The 18,866-nt window shown below is 36.9% G+C and overlaps 1 protein-coding gene across 1 annotated transcript; it reads right to left on the reverse strand.

Moving 5' to 3' along the window:
• Positions 1 to 264: 264 nt before the first annotated feature.
• LOC130943532 (transcription activator GLK1-like) lies at positions 265 to 5,656 on the reverse strand. The gene is made up of 6 exons (XM_057871447.1): positions 5,025 to 5,656; positions 4,598 to 4,738; positions 4,237 to 4,530; positions 3,496 to 3,555; positions 3,188 to 3,295; positions 265 to 1,080 (listed from the first exon to the last, which is right to left on the reverse strand). Exons 1-6 carry the CDS (start codon positions 5,472 to 5,474, stop codon positions 922 to 924), a joined length of 1,212 nt encoding a protein of 403 aa, XP_057727430.1. The 5' UTR covers positions 5,475 to 5,656; the 3' UTR covers positions 265 to 921.
• Positions 5,657 to 18,866: the final 13,210 nt, after the last annotated feature.

The following is an 18,866-nucleotide window of genomic DNA, read 5'->3' on the forward strand; positions in this document are numbered from 1 at the left end:
TAATAACTTTTCACCCAATTTTTAAGTTCGATATAAGACTAATAATGTATCTGCATATATTTTTTTAAAAAAATTAAAAGTGAGACTCAAATCTAACATGTTTAGATGAAGATAGAAAAATTATGTCAATTGAATTTTAATTTATTGATGTTTATCTATATACATTTGTAAAAAAAAAAAAAACATACTATATATTCATGCTAATTGAAATATACCTCATTATTATTTATCTGCATACATTTGTAAAAGGAAAAAACATGTATATATTCTAAATCATATTGTCATAACTCATATTAGGGAGTAAACAAAAACGTATTCTTATTACAAGATACAAACAGTATACAACCACATACCTTAATTAGCATGAATATAAATAGACGCAAATTGATCACTCTTTTGCATAACTGAATAGCTAGCTTAGGATCAACTTACTCATATCATGAGATTTAATAAGTAATACAAAACTCACAGCTAGGGTTTGTATATGATAATCCACAGGGTCATGGATACACAGAATGATGAGTAGTGAATAGTAGTGATGGCAAACAAGTAATGGTAGTCCACTCTTTTTGTTAAAAGTATAACGACAAATAAACTCTTAAAAATTTATATTTTGGATAGCTCTAAAACCAAAAGTACTAATAAAATTTTTTAGGATAACAGATGTGGACAAATTAGTTTAGATTAAGACTTTCTATCATGATTATAAGGACTAATTTAAAAATAGTATATCCGCATCTACTATACTAAAAAATTTTATTGGTATTTTTTTTAGAGACTAATATATTCAAAGTATAAATTTTTAAAAATTTATTTGTCATTTACTCTCCTACTAAACAAGCAAAAAAAGCTGAGAAGTCGTCGAATTAGGGTTTAGCATAAATCAAAGGGGCAAAAAAATAGAGCCCTCTCCTTGAAAGATTAATTAAGCACAGGAGTTGCGGGTGGAATTTTTGGAATTCCTTGTCTCTGTAACTCACCCACCACACACTCTACCGCTGGAGCTTTAAGCCCAAGTGGCAGTGGCAGCCATGGTTTTGATAATACATCACCAATCGCAGCATCTACGCTTTCCTTTGACTGTTGATTAATTAAACACAATAACAACAACCAGAAACAAGTTAAATAATTGAATCAATCATGCATGAAATTGTATTTACCGAAACAAACGAACAGTGAGTTTCTTGTATTATTTAATTATTGGGATTAACGATGAAAATAGAACAAGGAAATTAACTATCCATGGAACGTGACGAATCCAACAAATGAAACTTTGTATTTATGGACAAAGACGAAAAATGACAGAAAGAGATGGATTTATATGGAGATGAAGAAGAATTACAGGCATGGTACATTTAACCAATTCAAACTTATTTAATCACAATATAGTAATTATATTTAAAAATATTATTTATACACTAAAATTAGATACTAAAATCAATAACTAATATATTTGTGTATAAATATATATATGAATTTAATTTATTTTTAATATATATTTATATTTCAATATATATTTTATACTAGTGAATGACTTTAGTGGATAATTTTAATATACACATAATATAGTCGAATTATATTTTTTCTATTTTTTCTTCTTTGATGGTTATTAACATCAACTCAATAATAATAATTTGGGAGTATTATTATTACTATTACTATACAATCATATTAAGTGTGTATATAAAAAATTAATTACTAAATTATTAATTATTAATATAAAATATATATTAAAAAATAAAATACATATTAAAATAAATTATATACACATATTTATACATAAATATATAATGATGGATTTAATAATAAAATATTTATGTATATATAATATTTTTTATTATTATATTATGAAGACCGTTTTAATCTAAAGAATTAACTATGATATAAGTTAACTAAACTAATTTTTTATTTTTTGTTTTAAAATTTAAAAAATTAAAATAATAAGAAATTATTTTTTATTTTTTTTAATAGACATATTTTTTAGTTAATTATAGTTAGTTCCTAATGGAACCGATTATTTTTTTTATTATTATACAATTGTGAGCCTTTTATAATGTAGTGTAGTATGTATGAGTTATTTAATTTATTGATTCAGTTTTATTTACAATTCAATTTTATTTCTAACCATTAAAAAATATTGAATTTATTGTAGTATGACTTTTATAGTCTTTTCTGTTTTATTATAATATAAAATATATATTTATATATAAAACTGCAGCTTGACCCATATGAAATGTCTGACATACAAAACATTAAAATATACAATAAATTTTCATGACAAATTAAATAAATTTCATATGCATTTTTTATCAATTAATTTGTAATAGACATTTTTTCAATTAATTTTGTAATAGGCACATCTACTCTTAATATCTACACTTTTTATATAATGCCAAAGTTTTATTTTCAAATCTACGGTAAAAAATTAAAAATAAAAATTTACACGTAATTATTTTTATATAAAATTAATAATTAAAAATTATTAAATAATTTAATATATTTAAATAAATTATTATTTAATAATTTTTCACTATTAATTTCATATAAATAGAAATGTTGGTGAGATTTTGCCAAAATTAAAACTAACATCTGCAGTTACCACTTCGTAATAATAACCAACTATTTTCTCTTTTTTTTATTTGTATTTGCACCTTTAAAAAGAAAAAAATTTTGATTTTCTATATATATAATTTGTATTAATAAAAAAAATATTTTATATAACTATTTAATTATAACTATTTTTTTAGATAATTATTCAAATAATTAATATAAAAAATAATTATTTTTACTGAAAAAATATTAAATAATTAAATATACGTAAAATTATTATTTTACATAAATTATATATATATATATATATATACACACGCATGTGCGCGCATATTTTTTTAATTTTTACGCATTCATATTATAAAAGAGCTTTATCCGATCTACCATTCAATCACTTAAATATTTTTTGAAATAATACATTTAAAATTAATTATTTTTAATGATGTAATAATACGAGATTAATTATTTATCTAAAAATTTTTTATATTAATAATACATAGAAATTAAATTCATATAATACTATACAACTTGTTTATTCAATAGAAAGAAGTATTACTTTGATTTACTTTCTTTTAACTGTGTTTGTATTAAAATAATCGAAGTATACAGTACAAAGAAGAGAGTGAAGAAAATTTACCGGATGGAAGTCAACTAGGGGCTTGGGCATGCCAGGATCTACTTTATAGATGGCACGCGGTGGTGGGGGGATACCCGCCACGGTGGTGGTTGGCGGAGAACCAAATCTCTGCATGTTTAATTGTATTTAATTTCCTTCATATTGGTGAGTGAAGCAAAAGCACACTTTAATTTTGAGTTGAAATATGTGACAACATGATTTGTGTATGTATGTGTGCTCATGGTGAGATATTATATAAAAAGATTAGGATCCAAGTTTGAAAGGAGAAGACAAGTAGAATGGTTCCAAATGGGGTCATGAGTAGTTACCGTTGTTGTCAGAGGTTGTGGAAAACACGGTGTTCCTGGGGGTACTGCCTTTTGATGAGCCTGTACTCAAACAACAATAATATGCACGCCTCTTAGAGTTTAGTCACAAATTAAGTGCATACAAATACCAATTATTAATCAAGAAAAGTCTAGTTTTAACCCTAAACCCTAACTAAGTAATGATATGATCAAAAAGTTAAACGTATTTTTGAAGCTGTTCTCAATTTTACTATTAGATAAGATATGATGATTAAATCAATTGAATTTCGCCCATAGATAGAGAAAAATAGATTCAATTAGTTTGCGGAAAAAATTAATTTTGATACATTGGGACAGAGTAAAACCATTTTATATTTATATCTAATCATATAATGTTATATTAGTGAAAATAATTATTTTTTACATTAAACGCGTAAATGATTATCTAAGAGAATAATTATCATTACACAATTATATAAAACGTTTTACATGAATGCATGAAAACTAAACTTATATATAAAAAAAGTGAATTTTCTTAAATAAATAAACAAAGCATTTATTATGAAGTGAAGGAAAACAACTTTTATATAATGTGTACATACAAAATTAATTATTAATATAAAATATATATTAAAAATAAATTAAACAATAAATATATATTTATATATAATTACATAAATATACCTTAACTAATTTTTTATATATAAAAATGTAATATTTTTAAAAGTGAAATTATATAAAGTAGAAGAGAGAAAGAGTTACCCTTTGATGGTGAGGGTGGTGCCAAAAAGAAGGGTCGGAAGGCCAAGGTGCAGGAGGCGGTGGCAGATGAGGTTTAGGCGGCCACATGTGCATGGTGGGATGACCCCACACATGTAAGGGTCTAAACTGGGGCGGCATTGGTGTAATTGGAGTGGGAGGAAAACCAATGGTTGGTGCAACCCAAGGGCTCACCTCTCTCTTCCCTCTCCCTCCACCATACATCTGCCTCCGTTGACTCCAACTTGCTGCTTCAGCCTCCCGAGCTAGTATATGCTTCCTATGTGATCGATATTTCTGCATTCAATTTTCCACAGTTTAGAACAATATATACCTCTTCAACAGTAACTATATATATTGTTACCTGAAGGTGGCTAGCGATGTTATGGCGGGTGAGGCAGTCAATTCCCATGATCTCTAGAATCCTTGAAGGGACTGCTTTATCAACTCCCAGCTGCTCCACTGCTTGAACAAATCGCCTGTGCAATTCTGGGGTCCAATCCACCTAATTTTATTTATTTCACACAAATTAAGCATCATCAAAATTACTATATAGGACAGTTGCATTAAATTTAGATCTTCTATGACACCCTGTAACTTCTGGTACCCGTGAGTGAGTACCTTCACACTCTGGGCGACAGTATACAGATAGAGACAGAACCTTAAAACGTTCATTAATTTTATCAACTTCTCACCCAAGCCTAATTACTTAATCATCTCATATCCAATGATTTCGAGTCAAATTAATTATTAGTTGAAGAGAAAGTAATTTCTAAAGTTACTGTACTTACCTTCTTAACCTTTTTCTTGGTTTGATGAGGATTCTTTGATTGACATGATGAGGAGGATGATGGTTTTCTTCCTTTATTATCACCTTCTTTATTACTAGGGGATGGATTCAATACGACGGATCCATCTCTTTTGCTCACTATCTCCTCCCCTCGACTACTCGACCGGGATTCCGAAGAAGCCGATTTACCACAACCATTCAAGACTACGGATGAAGAATTGTGAGCGGCGCCGAGTGAGAAGTCGGCGAAGATGTCAGGATCCATTTCGAGATCCGGCAAGACATCTGTGTGGTTGATGCCGGCGAAGAGATCGTCGAAGTTGATGCTTTCCAACAAGTTGCCCTCGGATAATTCAGCAAAGTCGTCTTCTCCAATGATGGATAAGGTCTCCATGTCCTGTCCTTGGATTTCATCATCTCTGTTGGTCCTCAAAGGTGACACTGCAAGCATCAATCCTCTCCCCAACACACTCTGAAGTGAATGAAAGATAATTTGAATTTGAAATTGTGATGAAGAAGCAAGGAGTGCTAGCTATTTAGTGCATGAAAAGTAGTTTGGAATTGAATTATTTGAAGAGTTGGAGAAGGAGACCTTGGTTCGATGTGTGTGAACCACAAGTTGTGTTATGAGAGAAGTAAATGAAGTCATTTTATATATGTTTTTGTTTGGGCGTGTGGCGTGCTACACCAGCTACATGCAACTTGCAATGCACCTCTCATCTGCGTCTCCAAAATCAAATCAAATATAATATTAAAAAAAAAGTATAGATAGACAATAAAAATACTAAATAATGTGAATAATAGATATATCGAACGTTCATTTTACTAGGTGTACAGATAATTATTTTAATATTAAAATTTAGGCAGATAATTTAAAAGTATAATGTATTTTTATTTGATTGATGGTTATTCGTATTGTTTAAAATAGTTATTGTTTACCTATCACTTCCCTATTCAAAAAGCACATCGACTTGATTTTTTATACCAAATTTAACTATTTTTATTCGTCTTAAATTGATTTTTTTTCCTATTCACGTTATTTTTCACGATAATTATTAAGATCTGAATTTTTTTTGGTGACTTATTAAGATCTGAATTTAACTTCATACACATTTTTTTCATGAGATTTTGAATGTTGTTGTGCTATATAGTTTTGAATATTCATTTGAATGCTATTGTGAATAAAAATTAAATTTAAAAAATTAATTGATATTGACAAATAATAAGTAGTTAGTTTTTAGTTAGACTTTATAGTATTTTGAGTAATTTTTTATTTATTATAGTAGTATTTCTAACTCAACGAAGTAAGGACTAATACACGATAAATATGAGTCATATTAAAAAATTTATTTTTAATTAAATAAATTTTTAATATTTAAATTTTTAATATTTATTTAAATAGATAAGTAAATTAATAATTAGACCAACTTAAAATATTACATCTTTAGTTATTATAGAACATTGGTAGGTGTTTAAAGAATATAAAATACTAAATAACTTCATGAGAAAAATTTAATTCACTTATAGGTTTTGTGAGGGAAAATTATTAAATCAATCCTGTTCATACCCTGGCCCAATGCAAAGGCCCAGGTCTAATTAAAAGGCCTAATCCAAAGGATTAAAGCCTAGCTAAGCGCCGCCTTTCACATAAGAAGTCGGTGTCAACCACGACTTGGTATGAAGAGGTCGGATGTGAGATTAGCTGGCAGATAAACACTCATTCAAATGAGTAACCGCCCCTAAAATCTCTCTAACCGCCTCATAAAGCCATATCTTAACCTCCCCAAGATAGTAGGGACGGTTATCACCCTAAAGATACGGCACTACTCCAACGGTGGTTATTGGCTCACCACTATAAATACACTGACACCCCTCAGGTATCTCTAAGTCCAATACTCTCTAAGACCTGCTTACACCCTTGCTAACTTAGGCATCGGAGTGTCCTTGCAGGTACCACCCCCCATTCACATGCGAGCACAAGTCGGACGGAGCCTCCCGAGTTGCGGTCCTACCTGGAATTCTCCTCCGTTACACACTTGGGCCGCCTAACGCCATTCATTGGGCTAATCTCCGGTTACCTACCGTAACATTGGCGCCGTTGCCGGGGACCCGAGAGATCATCCCTCGATGGCGGATAGATTCCATGAAGAAGTCCGTGCGGAAACAGATTCCGAAGAAGAGAATCTGAACGCGGGCAATAACAATGAAGACCTGGCCCAGCACCAGGAAGATAACGACCAGCATAGAGAAGGTACCTCAGGAATGAAAAATCCGAAGGTAAATTCCTCAGATGGTCGCGAATCAGAAAAGGGTGGACCATCCCACGTAACTGAACTAATGGGATTGGTCCATAGCCGCCTAGAGCAATTGGAACAAGAGCGGGAGAGGCAAAAGGAAACCGAAAGGTACCTTAAAGAAGAGATGGAACGGCGAAAAGAGTTAGAAAGAAAACTCTTGCGGCTAGAATCCTCCCTCAAGAACTCCCGCGATGAAGGAGAAGATCAACTCCCGGGCGGAGAGGATCCTTCAGCGAGGACATAATGAGGGCAAAAGTTCCAAGGAACTTCAAAAGCCCTGATATGGACCTCTACGATGGGACTACGGATCCAAAGCATCATCTTAGCAACTTCAAAAGCCGGATGTATCTAGCTGATGCCTCCGACGCTACGAGATGCAAGGCTTTCCCGACCACTTTATCGAAAGCAGCGATGAAGTGGTTCGATAGCCCCCCCCGAGATCCATTACTAGTTTTGAAGACCTCTCCAGGAAATTTTTGATGAGGTTCTCAATTCAGAAGGATAAAGTAAACATGCACCGAGCCTCCTGGGAGTAAAACAGGAGGTCGGAGAGTCTCTACGAGCCTACATGGAAAGGTTCAATAAGGCATGTTTAGAGCCAAGACCTGCCCACAGAGGCAGTAATAATGGGGTTAGTCAACGGACTTAGAGAAGGCCCCTTCTCACAGTTCATATCTAAAAGGCACCCCGTTTCTCTAAGTGATGTACAAGAAAGGGCCGAAAAGTACATCAACATGGAAGAGAATGCCAAATTAAGAGACCTGAGTTCACGACCTGGACCTACTTCCTCCTCTAGGGAAAGGGAAAGGGAAGTCAGGAAGAAGGAAGAACCCGGTCTCGAAAGGCCCAGAAAGTATCACTCTTATACTCCTCTAAAGACTTCTATAGTGGATGTATACAGAGAGATCTGCAACACTGAAAGGCTGCCACCCCCAAGACCTATTAAAAACAAAAAAGGGAGAAGTCGCAGCGAGTATTGCGAGTACCATAAAATATATGGTCACTCCACCAACGACTGTTACGACCTCAAAAATGTGATAGAAAAGCTGGCTAGAGAAGGTCGGCTTGACAGATATCTCATGGAGAGGTCGGACACCCATGGAAAGAGAAAGCGAGATGATATGGACAGGAGAGATCCTCCACCACAAACCCCTGAGAGACACATCCACATGATCTCAGGAGGATTTGCGGGAGGTGGAGTCACCAAATCTTCTCGCAAAAGACATCTGAAGAGAGTCTATCAGGTCGGGGATGAGACACCGACCTCCCCACTATCATTCACAAAAGAGGATGGGCAAGGAATAATCCCCGGGCATGATGATCCCGTGGTGATAATGATCCTAGCCAACGCCCACCTCCACAGAACCCTAGTAGACCAAGGAAGTTCGGCGGACATCCTTTTCAAGCCCGCCTTCGACAAACTAGGGTTAGATGAAAAAGAGTTGAGAGCTTACCCCGACACTCTATATGGTTAGGGGACACGCCAATAAAGCCACTGGGATTTCTACCCCTTCACACTACCTTTGGAAAAGGGGAAAAATCAAGGACTCTGAGCATAGACTTTATAGTCATCGATGAAGGGTCAGCCTACAATGCCTTAATTGGCAGAACTACCCTAATCGACTCGGTGGTATCAACTCCTCACCTCTGCATGAAATTCCCGACTCCAGGAGGAATAGCAACGGTGAGGGGAGATCAGAAATTGGCGAGGAAGTGCTATAACGAAAGCCTAAATCTGAGAGGGAAGGGCAAAGAAGTCCACACCATAGAATTAGGTGGTGCCAGGACCAGAGAAGAGCTGCGACCCCAGCCGGGAGGAAAAACCGAGGAGATACAAGTCGGTGAGGAGGAAGGAAAAAACACTTACATAGGAGCCAACCTAGGGGAAACCCTGAAACAAGGGTTGGGTGAACTCCTAAGAGCTAATTCCGACCTCTTCGCCGGGAAGGCTTCCGACATGCCCGGGATTGATCCCGAGCTCATGTCCCATAGGCTCTCGGTTTACCCAGGGTCCCGACCTGTACAACAAGAAGACGCAAGCTCGGCCCAGAGAGGGCCTCAATAGTAGAAGAGCAAGTACAGGCGCTCCTGGAAGCCGGCTTTATCAGAGAGGTCAAATACCCAACATGGCTAGCCAATGTAGTGCTAGTCAAAAAACAAAATGGTAAATGGAGAATGTGCGTCGACTATACCGACTTGAATAAGGCGTGTCCTAAGGACCCCTATCCTCTACCAAGTATTGACACCCTGGTGGACTCCAGCTCAGGGTATCAATACCTATCATTCATGGGACGCCTACTCGGGATATAACCAAATCCCGATGCATGAACCCGACCAGGAGGAAAACATCGTTCATCACACCAAAAGCCAACTATTGCTACGTGGTCATGCCATTCGGACTAAAGAATGCGGAGCCACGTACCAAAGGCTGATGACAAAATGTTTTCCTCCCATTTAGGGAGCCTAATGGAGGTATACGTCGACGACATGTTAGTAAAAACCAAGCAAGAAGTCGACCTCTTAACCGACCTCTCAAGTCTTCGACACTATAAGGTTGCATGGGATGAGACTAAATCCCGCAAAATGCGCCTTCGCAGTAGAAGCAGGGAAATTTCTAGGCTTCATGCTAACACAAAGAGGGATTGAGGCCAATCCCGACAAGTGCAGAGCTATCCTAGAAATGAAGAGCCCGACTTGTTTAAGAGAGGTTCAACAGCTCAATGGCCGACTCGCAGCCCTCTCCAGATTCATGGCAGGATCGGCACTAAAATCCCTTCCATTATCCCTATTAAGGAAGGGATGCCAGTTTGAATGGACTCCGGAATGTGAGGAGGCGTTCCAAGAGTTCAAAAAATTCTTAAGCCAACCTCCTATATTAACTCGACCAATACCGGGAAAAGACCTTGTCCTATACCTATCCGTCGCAAACAAGGCTGTTTCATCAGCCCTGATCAGAGAAGACGAGGTCGGGCAACACCCGGTCTATTTCACCAGTAAGGTTCTACAAGGCCCTGAGCTAAGGTACCACAAACTAGAGAAGTTTGCTTACTCCTTAGTAATAGCCTCACAAAGGCTACGACCTTACTTCCAGGCTCACACAATAAGAGTCCGCACGAACCAGCCCATGAAGCAAATCCTTCAAAAGACAGATGTTGCAGGGAGAATGGTTCAATGGGCGATAGAGCTCTCCGAGTTTGATTTAAGATACGAAACTCGGACTGCAATTAAAGCCCAATGCCTCGCCGACTTCATTGCAGAATACGCAGGTGAACAAGAGGAAAAACCGACTACATGGGAACTCTACGTAGACGGATCCTCCAACAAAACAGGAAGCGGCGCAGGCATAATATTGGTAGATGGAAAAGGAACCCAGATAGAGGTCTCCTTGAAATTTGAATTTCCGGCTTCAAACAATCAGGCAGAATATGAGGCCTTGATTGCCGGATTAAAATTAGCAGAGGAAGTTGGTGCTGCGAAGGTGATGATCTACAGCGACTCACAAGTGGTGACTTCCCAAATAAGTGGAGAATATCAGGCAAAGGACCCCAGTATGAAGAAATACTTGAAAAAAACCTTGGAACACCTTGGGCACTTTGCGGAAACCGAGATAAAACATATAACTCGGGATCTAAATAGCAGAGCTGACGCCCTGTCCAAGTTAGCAAGTACCAAACCCGGAGGGAACAACAGAAGCCTGATCCAAGAAACCCTCCAAGAACCCTCGGTATCAAAAACAGAAGACGAACAAAAGGTACTTGAGGTAGTCGGCCTAAACCTCGGATGGATGAATCCCTTAGTCGAATACCTAAAATTCGACATCCTCCCCAAAGAGGAGAAAGAGGCTAAAAAGATCCGAAGGGAAGCACAACATTATACATTGGTGAGAAATGTCCTTTACAGAAGAGGGATATCACACCATTGCTGAAGTGCGTACCGACCTCAAGAACCTCCGAGGTGTTGGAGGAAGTACATAGTGGGATCTGCGGAAATCATCTCGGAGCAAGGTCACTGGCCAGGAAGATAATCCGAGCAGGATTCTATTGGCCGACCTTGCAGAAAGATGCCACAGACTTTGTGAAAAAATGCCAGCCATGCCAGATGCATGCAAATTTCCACGTGGCTCCACCCGAAGAGCTCATCAGTATAACTTCCCCCTGGCCTTTCGCGAAGTGGGGAATGGATTTGTTAGGTCCTTTTCCCCAAGCACCAGGGCAAGTCAAATACTTGATCGTGGGGATAGATTACTTCACAAAGTGGATAGAAGCGGAACCACTAGCCACTATCACCGCTCAAAGAAGTCGCAGGTTCCTCTACAAAAACATTATCACAAGGTATGGAATACCTCATTCCATAACCACAGACAATGGAACCCAGTTCACCGACGCCACCTTTAGAAGCCTGGTAGCTAGTATGAAAATCAAACATCAATTCACCTCGGTAGAACACCCACAAGCCAATGGGCAAGCCGAGGCAGCTAACAAAGTCATACTGGCAGGCTTGAAGAAGAGACTACAGGAAGCAAAGGGGGCTTGGGCTGAAGAGCTCCCTCAAGTATTGTGGGCTTATAGGACGACCCCCCAATCCGCCACAGGAGAAACACCCTTCCGACTGGTCTATGGGGTAGAAGCCATGATTCCCATAGAAATCAATGGAAGAGCTCCCTCAAGTATTGTGGGCTTATAGGACGACCCCCCAATCCGCCACAGAGAAAACACCCTTCCGACTGGTCTATGGGGTAGAAGCCATGATTCCCATAGAAATCATGAGCAAAGCCCAAGGGTTTCTTCACGATGAGGTCGGAAATGTACAGGGGCACAAAGAGGAACTCGACTTGCTCCCCGAAGTCCGAGAAAACGCCCAGATAAGAGAGGCAGCATTAAAGCAAAGGATGACTACCAGATACAACAAAAAAGTCATTCGAAGAACATTTGTCGTTGACGACTTGGTCTTAATCAGAAACGACATTGGGGTCAACAAATCAGGAGATGGAAAGCTCGCCGCAAATTGGAAAGGGCCATACAAAATCAAGGAAGTGTTAGGGAAAGGTTATTATAAAGTAACCAACCTGGATGGCACTGAGTTACCAAGGTCGTGGCATGCTTGTAATATGAAAAGGTACTACAGTTAGAAGCGAACTCTACTCCCTGATGTACTCTTTTCCCAGCTTCATGATTTTTTCCCAAAAAAGGGTTTTTTCTGGAGAGGGGTTTTTAACGAGGCATCACAGTAGAGGCTAAGGGAAAATATGCTGTCAAGACCCTTAGTAGCAAAAAGGTACCTTCCCGATTAATAAAGATCTTTTTTTTCCTTCATAATATCTCTTATAATATCCTCCTTTATTTTTCTAAGTCTTTCTACGAAACGCACCGACTTAAGCTCGACAAAGCGTGAAAATCCCATGAACCGACCTAACATGGTCGTCAGGATAAAACGACGAGGTACAAGTCGGTGTAAAGAGGTTATATAAGTTGATCGTATTAAACTCGGGAACAGTCCGACTCATAAGTCGGAGACAATAACCCGAGTAGAAAAACTCGGATATATTCCGAGTAAACGAAAAACGCATCACAAAAATAACTTAAGTCATAAAAACTCACTAAAGCAAAAAAGTTGAGTATAAAGGATAACAAAAGAGATATGAGAACCTGAGAAAGCTTAAAGTTTGCATACAAGCCTTTGCACGAAAAAGGCTCAAGAAAACAAAGCAAGCTAACAAAAGGTTTTTCGAAAGGATCAAACATATTCGAAGCAGAAAAGCATGTACACGCACAAAGTAACTTAAACCCTTATCCAAAAAAGGGCACGGATCATTTTGTTTACGGCCTTAAAAGGCCAGAAGAAAAATTGTTCACAACCACCAACAAATAAATAGAAGTTTAAAAAGAGGGGACCCACAGGCCGGGCCCCCATATAGCCACAAAGATAAAAAAGTCATTTTTTGGACGGAGTAGAGGAATCGCCACCACCAGGAGGAACACCACCAGGACCGGGAGGAGGAATGGAAGAAGAACCGGAGGCATCCGTAGGACGAGGAGGAGACTCGATAATTCTCTGTCCCCGAGTCTTCAGGTCTGACTCGGAAATGACCTCGGGAACGGGAGGATCAACGATGGCGCCGTCAATAACCACCTTGTCGGGATGGAGCGGAGAAAGGTCCAAGTCGGGAGCGATAACTCTGACTTGTTCCAAGAAAATCCTCCAAGACTCCTCGGCACCATCGGCGATAGAGTCCTCCAACTCGGCATATGCGTTCCGAGAATTCAGCAAGTCCTTCCTCACGGCCACAATATCTTGAAATAAGTTGTGGTAGCTGTCTTGCGCCGTCTTCCTCAGATTAGCCTCCAAGGTACATTGGGCCCGTAGCTTACCCTCCTCCTCCTTCAGGTGATCCCTCTCCTTCCTCAACTTATCTCTCTCCTCCCTCAGCTCCTTCTCATGTCTTTCAAAAATACGAAGTCTCCCCTCCAACTCCTCAACCCTCGAGGTTGCACCCAAGGAGCTAAGGGGAGCCTTCTCAAAAATGTCCAAAAGCTTGCCACAAACACCCGCCGTCCTAAAACTCTCCTCGGCCATGGTGGTAAGGTGGTTTCGAACAGAAACATCATCCATATGTATAAAAGGATAGATGTTCTTTCGGACGAATGCCATAGCATCCGCCTTAACCCCACCATCGAAGGAAGAAGAGCCAGACTCTGAAGTCTTGCGCTTCTTCTTCTCGGGTTCGGAGAGAATTTGGGCAGAGGGGGGTGGTCGGGGCAAACTCGAGGAAGAGATTACAATAGGTTGAGTAGGAGTGCCAGTGTTCTTAGGAGGAGGAGGAAGAGGGGGAGGAGAGGTGACCGCCCCGGACCTAGCCCGGGACTTCGCCCTAGCCTCCCGGACCCTTTGATAGGCCTCCTGAGCATTCTTTTTTGCCATATCTACAAAAGAAAACAAATGACAAAAGTTACAAGTCGGTAAAATATAAGTCGGCGGAAACTACTCGGAAATAAAGAATGCATGCACTACCTATGCAAGATTGAACAAAAACCGACGTCCCCTGGAGGATTTTCCTTGTATCTAAGTATGGGGCCCTCCCCCATGCTTCTCGGAAAAACCCTACAATGGCCGCCTCCACCTCGTCTAGGTCGTCTAGACCAATCTTTTCGCAAGGGGTGGCCGGCAGCCAGTAAAGGGGAAAGCGAGGGGAGGAATGCTCATCCAGAAAAAAGGGGTGGTGACCCTCTACAGCTTGAACCTTGAAGAAAAAGTTTTTGAAGTCGTGGAAAGATTCGTCAAAAAGGGTGAAAATCCTCCGACCTTGAATGGCTCGGAAGGATACCCATTGTTGTTTGTTGTTTAGCCCACTAAAGGGCTTAGTCATATGGAAAAGATAAAAGAAGATTCTCAATGAAGTCGGGAAGTCTAAAGCGTGGCTTATAAACTGATAAATCTTCAAAAAACCCCAGGAATTGGGGTGGAGTTGAGTAGGGGCAACCTTACAATGGTGCAAAAACGGATATCTCGAAATCCGAGAAAGGGAGAAAAACACCCAAACGGGTGATCATACATTCGTACATAAAGAAAAAATGAGGGGCTGCCTCATTAACCCTTCCAAAGCAGACCCGGTCTTCAGGACCCGGGATTATCAATTCATATTTGGGCTCGTCCTCGTCCGAAGTACAGAGCCTATGATGAGTTCGGAGGTGAGTGATGAATTCAGCGTCGACCAACGGTTCCTCCCCAAGGACCGTATCGTCAACCCACTGAGAAAGAATGTCTACAGAAGCCATTTTTATGTAAAGAAAAGTGGCAGAAAACCTACAAAAGGGAAAAAGAAAAAGAAAATCAAAAAACAAGGCCACTAAAGAAGAAAGATTCGAAACTAGAATCTACGGGTCAACCTATCTACTCGCCAAACAAAACATGCAAACAAAAATGACATGGGAAAAGCAAAACTAACCTTTATCCGAAAATGGAGGTTGGAGAAGAACAGAAATCTTCGAGCGCAAGGATGCAATACGAACAAGATAAGAAGAAGTTTGAAAGATCGCAGAAACGGAAAATGGAAAGAGAGGGAAAGTATTTATAAATAGGCTAAGGGGCATAATGGTAAAAACGAGGCAGTCATTAATGCGACTGCACCGTTACCAAAGCCCTCAATCCCTAAAACGCTTCCCTAACGGACACGACGCTTGAATTGACGTAACTGTCAGAAACTAAAAGTCGCGGAAATCACGTCGGTTTCCAAGATCCATGTTCTTTCAAACAAGTCGACTACGAACCCGAGTTAAATACTTGAACCCAAACTTTAAAAAGATTTGGGCTCAAGTAGGGGCACTGTTCATACCCTGGCCCAATGCAAAGGCCCAGGTCTAATTAAAAGGCCTAATCCAAAGGATTAAAGCCTAGCTAAGCGCCGCCTTTCACATAAGAAGTCGGTGTCAACCACGACTTGGTATGAAGAGGTCGGATGTGAGATTAGCTGGCAGATAAACACTCATTCAAATGAGTAACCGCCCCTAAAATCTCTCTAACCGCCTCATAAAGCCATATCTTAACCTCCCCAAGATAGTAGGGACGGTTATCACCCTAAAGATACGGCACTACTCCAACGGTGGTTATTGGCTCACCACTATAAATACACTGACACCCCTCAGGTATCTCTAAGTCCAATACTCTCTAAGACCTGCTTATACCCTTGCTAACTTAGGCATCGGAGTGTCCTTGCAGGTACCACCCCCCATTCACATGCGAGCACAAGTCGGACGGAGCCTCCCGAGTTGCGGTCCTACCTGAAATTCTCCTCCGTTACACACTTGGGCCGCCTAACGCCATTCATTGGGCTAATCTCCGGTTACCTACCGTAACAAATCCATAAAATTAAAATTGAAATATTAGATTTCTAGGCATCTAAAAAATTACAATGTTAAATATGATTCTTCGTTCTGAACCTATAAATCCATTATATTATAGCAAGTTTCAAGGGACTTATTTATAAATTTTTTTCTTAAAATTTACTTGCTACTTTAAAAAAAATATTATAAATCTATTGTAAAATTCCTCAAAAAAAAATTTGTCTTATTTCTCTATATTTTATATTTTATATTAACTGTTGTCACCATAAATGAATTTGCAATAATAACATTATTAACTCGCTATTAATTAGCTTTCCTCTCATATATATATTACCATACCACCTAGTGGTCACGAGTTTAGTTAATAAAAGTTTTAAAAAGAAAAAGAAAAAGAAAAAAAATGGTTTTGCATATTTTGACCCCTTTCACTGGTGTTTATTGTTTATAAAATTTTTTTAATATTAATTCTATAATGATCTCCATTAAAGGATAAAATAAACCCTAAATTAAATTATAAATAAACTGATTAATTATATTTAAAACTGAACTAACTAAATTTAACAAAAAAATCAACTATTAAATTAGTCATTACATATATGAGTATGTGGTATTTTAATTTATTTTTAATTTATATTTTGTATTATACCGCTAATTTAATAAGTGAATTTTAGCATATAAATAAGGGTTGACATTAAATGTAATCTACACTAACTAAAACGGCCTCTTGTATATTTATGTTAGTTTGGTTCGTGGATGTCTTTTCCGTATGTTTATAAGATTGAATGTGCTGAAGGAGGGTTGGCGATTTAATGAAGGAAATTTCAAAGTTGTAATGGAAATGGATATATACTAATTAATACTAAATGAGTGGGAGAAGTGGCTAGTGGTCTCAGCTGAAGGTGTTTATATCTGTCACGCTCTGTACATACATAGATATAAGTTGTAACACAGTACAGTGGAAAATGAAAGCTATGCATCATGCATGCTATGTGTTGATGTTGGTGGATGAAATTGACCCCTGTACTTATATTCGCCCTTAACAGATAATGCATATCTTGTTTCAATTTCACCATAATCACATAAATATAAATTAATTTCGTTATTAGAAAGCACTTCTTCAAGAAGCTGCTCATTAATTGTATCGTTTGTATATATATTATTATTGCATTTCTTTTACTTTGATAATAATTTAAATATGTTTTTTTTTCTCTTATTAAAGTGCGGTAGTTTATTAAATGTTGTAACTTTCAGTTAAAATGGTTGTACAAGTTTGATTTTCCTGTCTTAAACGTGTAATGCATCGTGCACGATATTGCCCAAGCTTGAATTGATACCAAAACACAAAAGAATACTCTTCAAGCAAGTATAGATAGAATCCTTTGTTTATTAATTGAAAACAAAAGATTTTCTTATAAACATGGTTAATATTTCAAACAACGAATGATATAGAACAAATAACTTAATTAAACTTGTTCTTAAAATACACAAGACTTTCGTGTTAAGTAGTAACTTTTTCTTGTCATTACAGTTGAAATTTCATTTTTATTAACTACAAAGTTCTAGATTTCATTTTTAACTACCAGGTTAGTTCTAAAAATGTGATAGATATTGCAGATCCTATCATTGAATACATCCCATAATCTAAAAGGTTTAATTATTCTGTATATGGTTTTCTTTAAATTTATAGTTAAGTTTATATATATATATATTAGTTGGATATTTATACTGTTTTTAATTTTATTTATAATTAAGTTTTTATTAGTATGAAAATATTAAAATTAGTGAAATATTTTTTTATAAATTGAAGATATCTAAAATAAAAAATTTAATCACATATCATTTGAATGAAATATTTTATTAATTTAATATTTTTAATACGAAAAGAATCTAATTATAAAATTAAAAATAATATAAAGATTTAATTAAAAAAATATACAAAAAATTTAATTATAAATTTAATAAAATTATAGAGATTAATAGGATAATTAAAAAAATGAATAACTTTTTTGGAATTCAGTTTATAAACATTTATTTATACTTAAAAAGGTGTATTATTATTATTATCCAGACTCTCCAAATTGGATGTTACGTATATACGTACTACTAGTTAAATGTTAGATAAAATCTAAGAAATACAGTACGTAATAACTACGTATAGTAACCCTTTACAATCATGCCTTTAATTTATTAATAAACTATCAAAGTTTAACTTTTTGGTTACTTATATATATAACATGACATGATAGAACCCGTGTTAACAAATAAAATTATACTGGATTAAATAACTGTTCATATTATATTACATATAAATAAAATGTCAGCATCTATCCATATATGGATGGTGTGTAATTAATGGCATTGGAATTTAATCTAGGTCATGGGTCTTTCAGGTCAAACTCATACCATGTGGATGAAGGGACCATACTGATGAGAGGAACCATTTATTTTTCTTATACTTAACTGACATACTTTAATTTGTTAGTACTACCAAAAAAGACACAACTGTCTTTACTACTGATGGTCCTAATGATAATGAACATGGACACAAATATTTGAATTGATTTATAAAAAAAATTGTCCTTAAATTAGCAATAATGATCGTATCGTTGCTGGTGCTTACAATTACATATATATGTTGTTGTAAACGGGAATCTATGTTTTTCTTTCTCTTATATATATGAGGATGATGAATGGGGTGTCATTCTCAAA

Source organism: Arachis stenosperma, chromosome 8, assembly GCF_014773155.1.
Source record: "Arachis stenosperma cultivar V10309 chromosome 8, arast.V10309.gnm1.PFL2, whole genome shotgun sequence".
Taxonomy (NCBI): Eukaryota; Viridiplantae; Streptophyta; class Magnoliopsida; order Fabales; family Fabaceae; genus Arachis; species Arachis stenosperma.

Bases quoted from the DNA above. Each gene is read 5' to 3' on its own strand.
- LOC130943532 (XM_057871447.1), bottom strand. From the start codon at position 5,474: ATGCTTGCAGTGTCACCTTTGAGGACCAACAGAGATGATGAAATCCAA. The intron at 4,531-4,597 runs GTAACAATATAT...AATTGAATGCAG, and splicing joins ACATCGCTAGCCACCTTCAG to AAATATCGATCACATAGGAA. The intron at 1,081-3,187 runs GTAAATTTTCTT...ATTAATCAACAG, and splicing joins CCCTAGTTGACTTCCATCCG to TCAAAGGAAAGCGTAGATGC.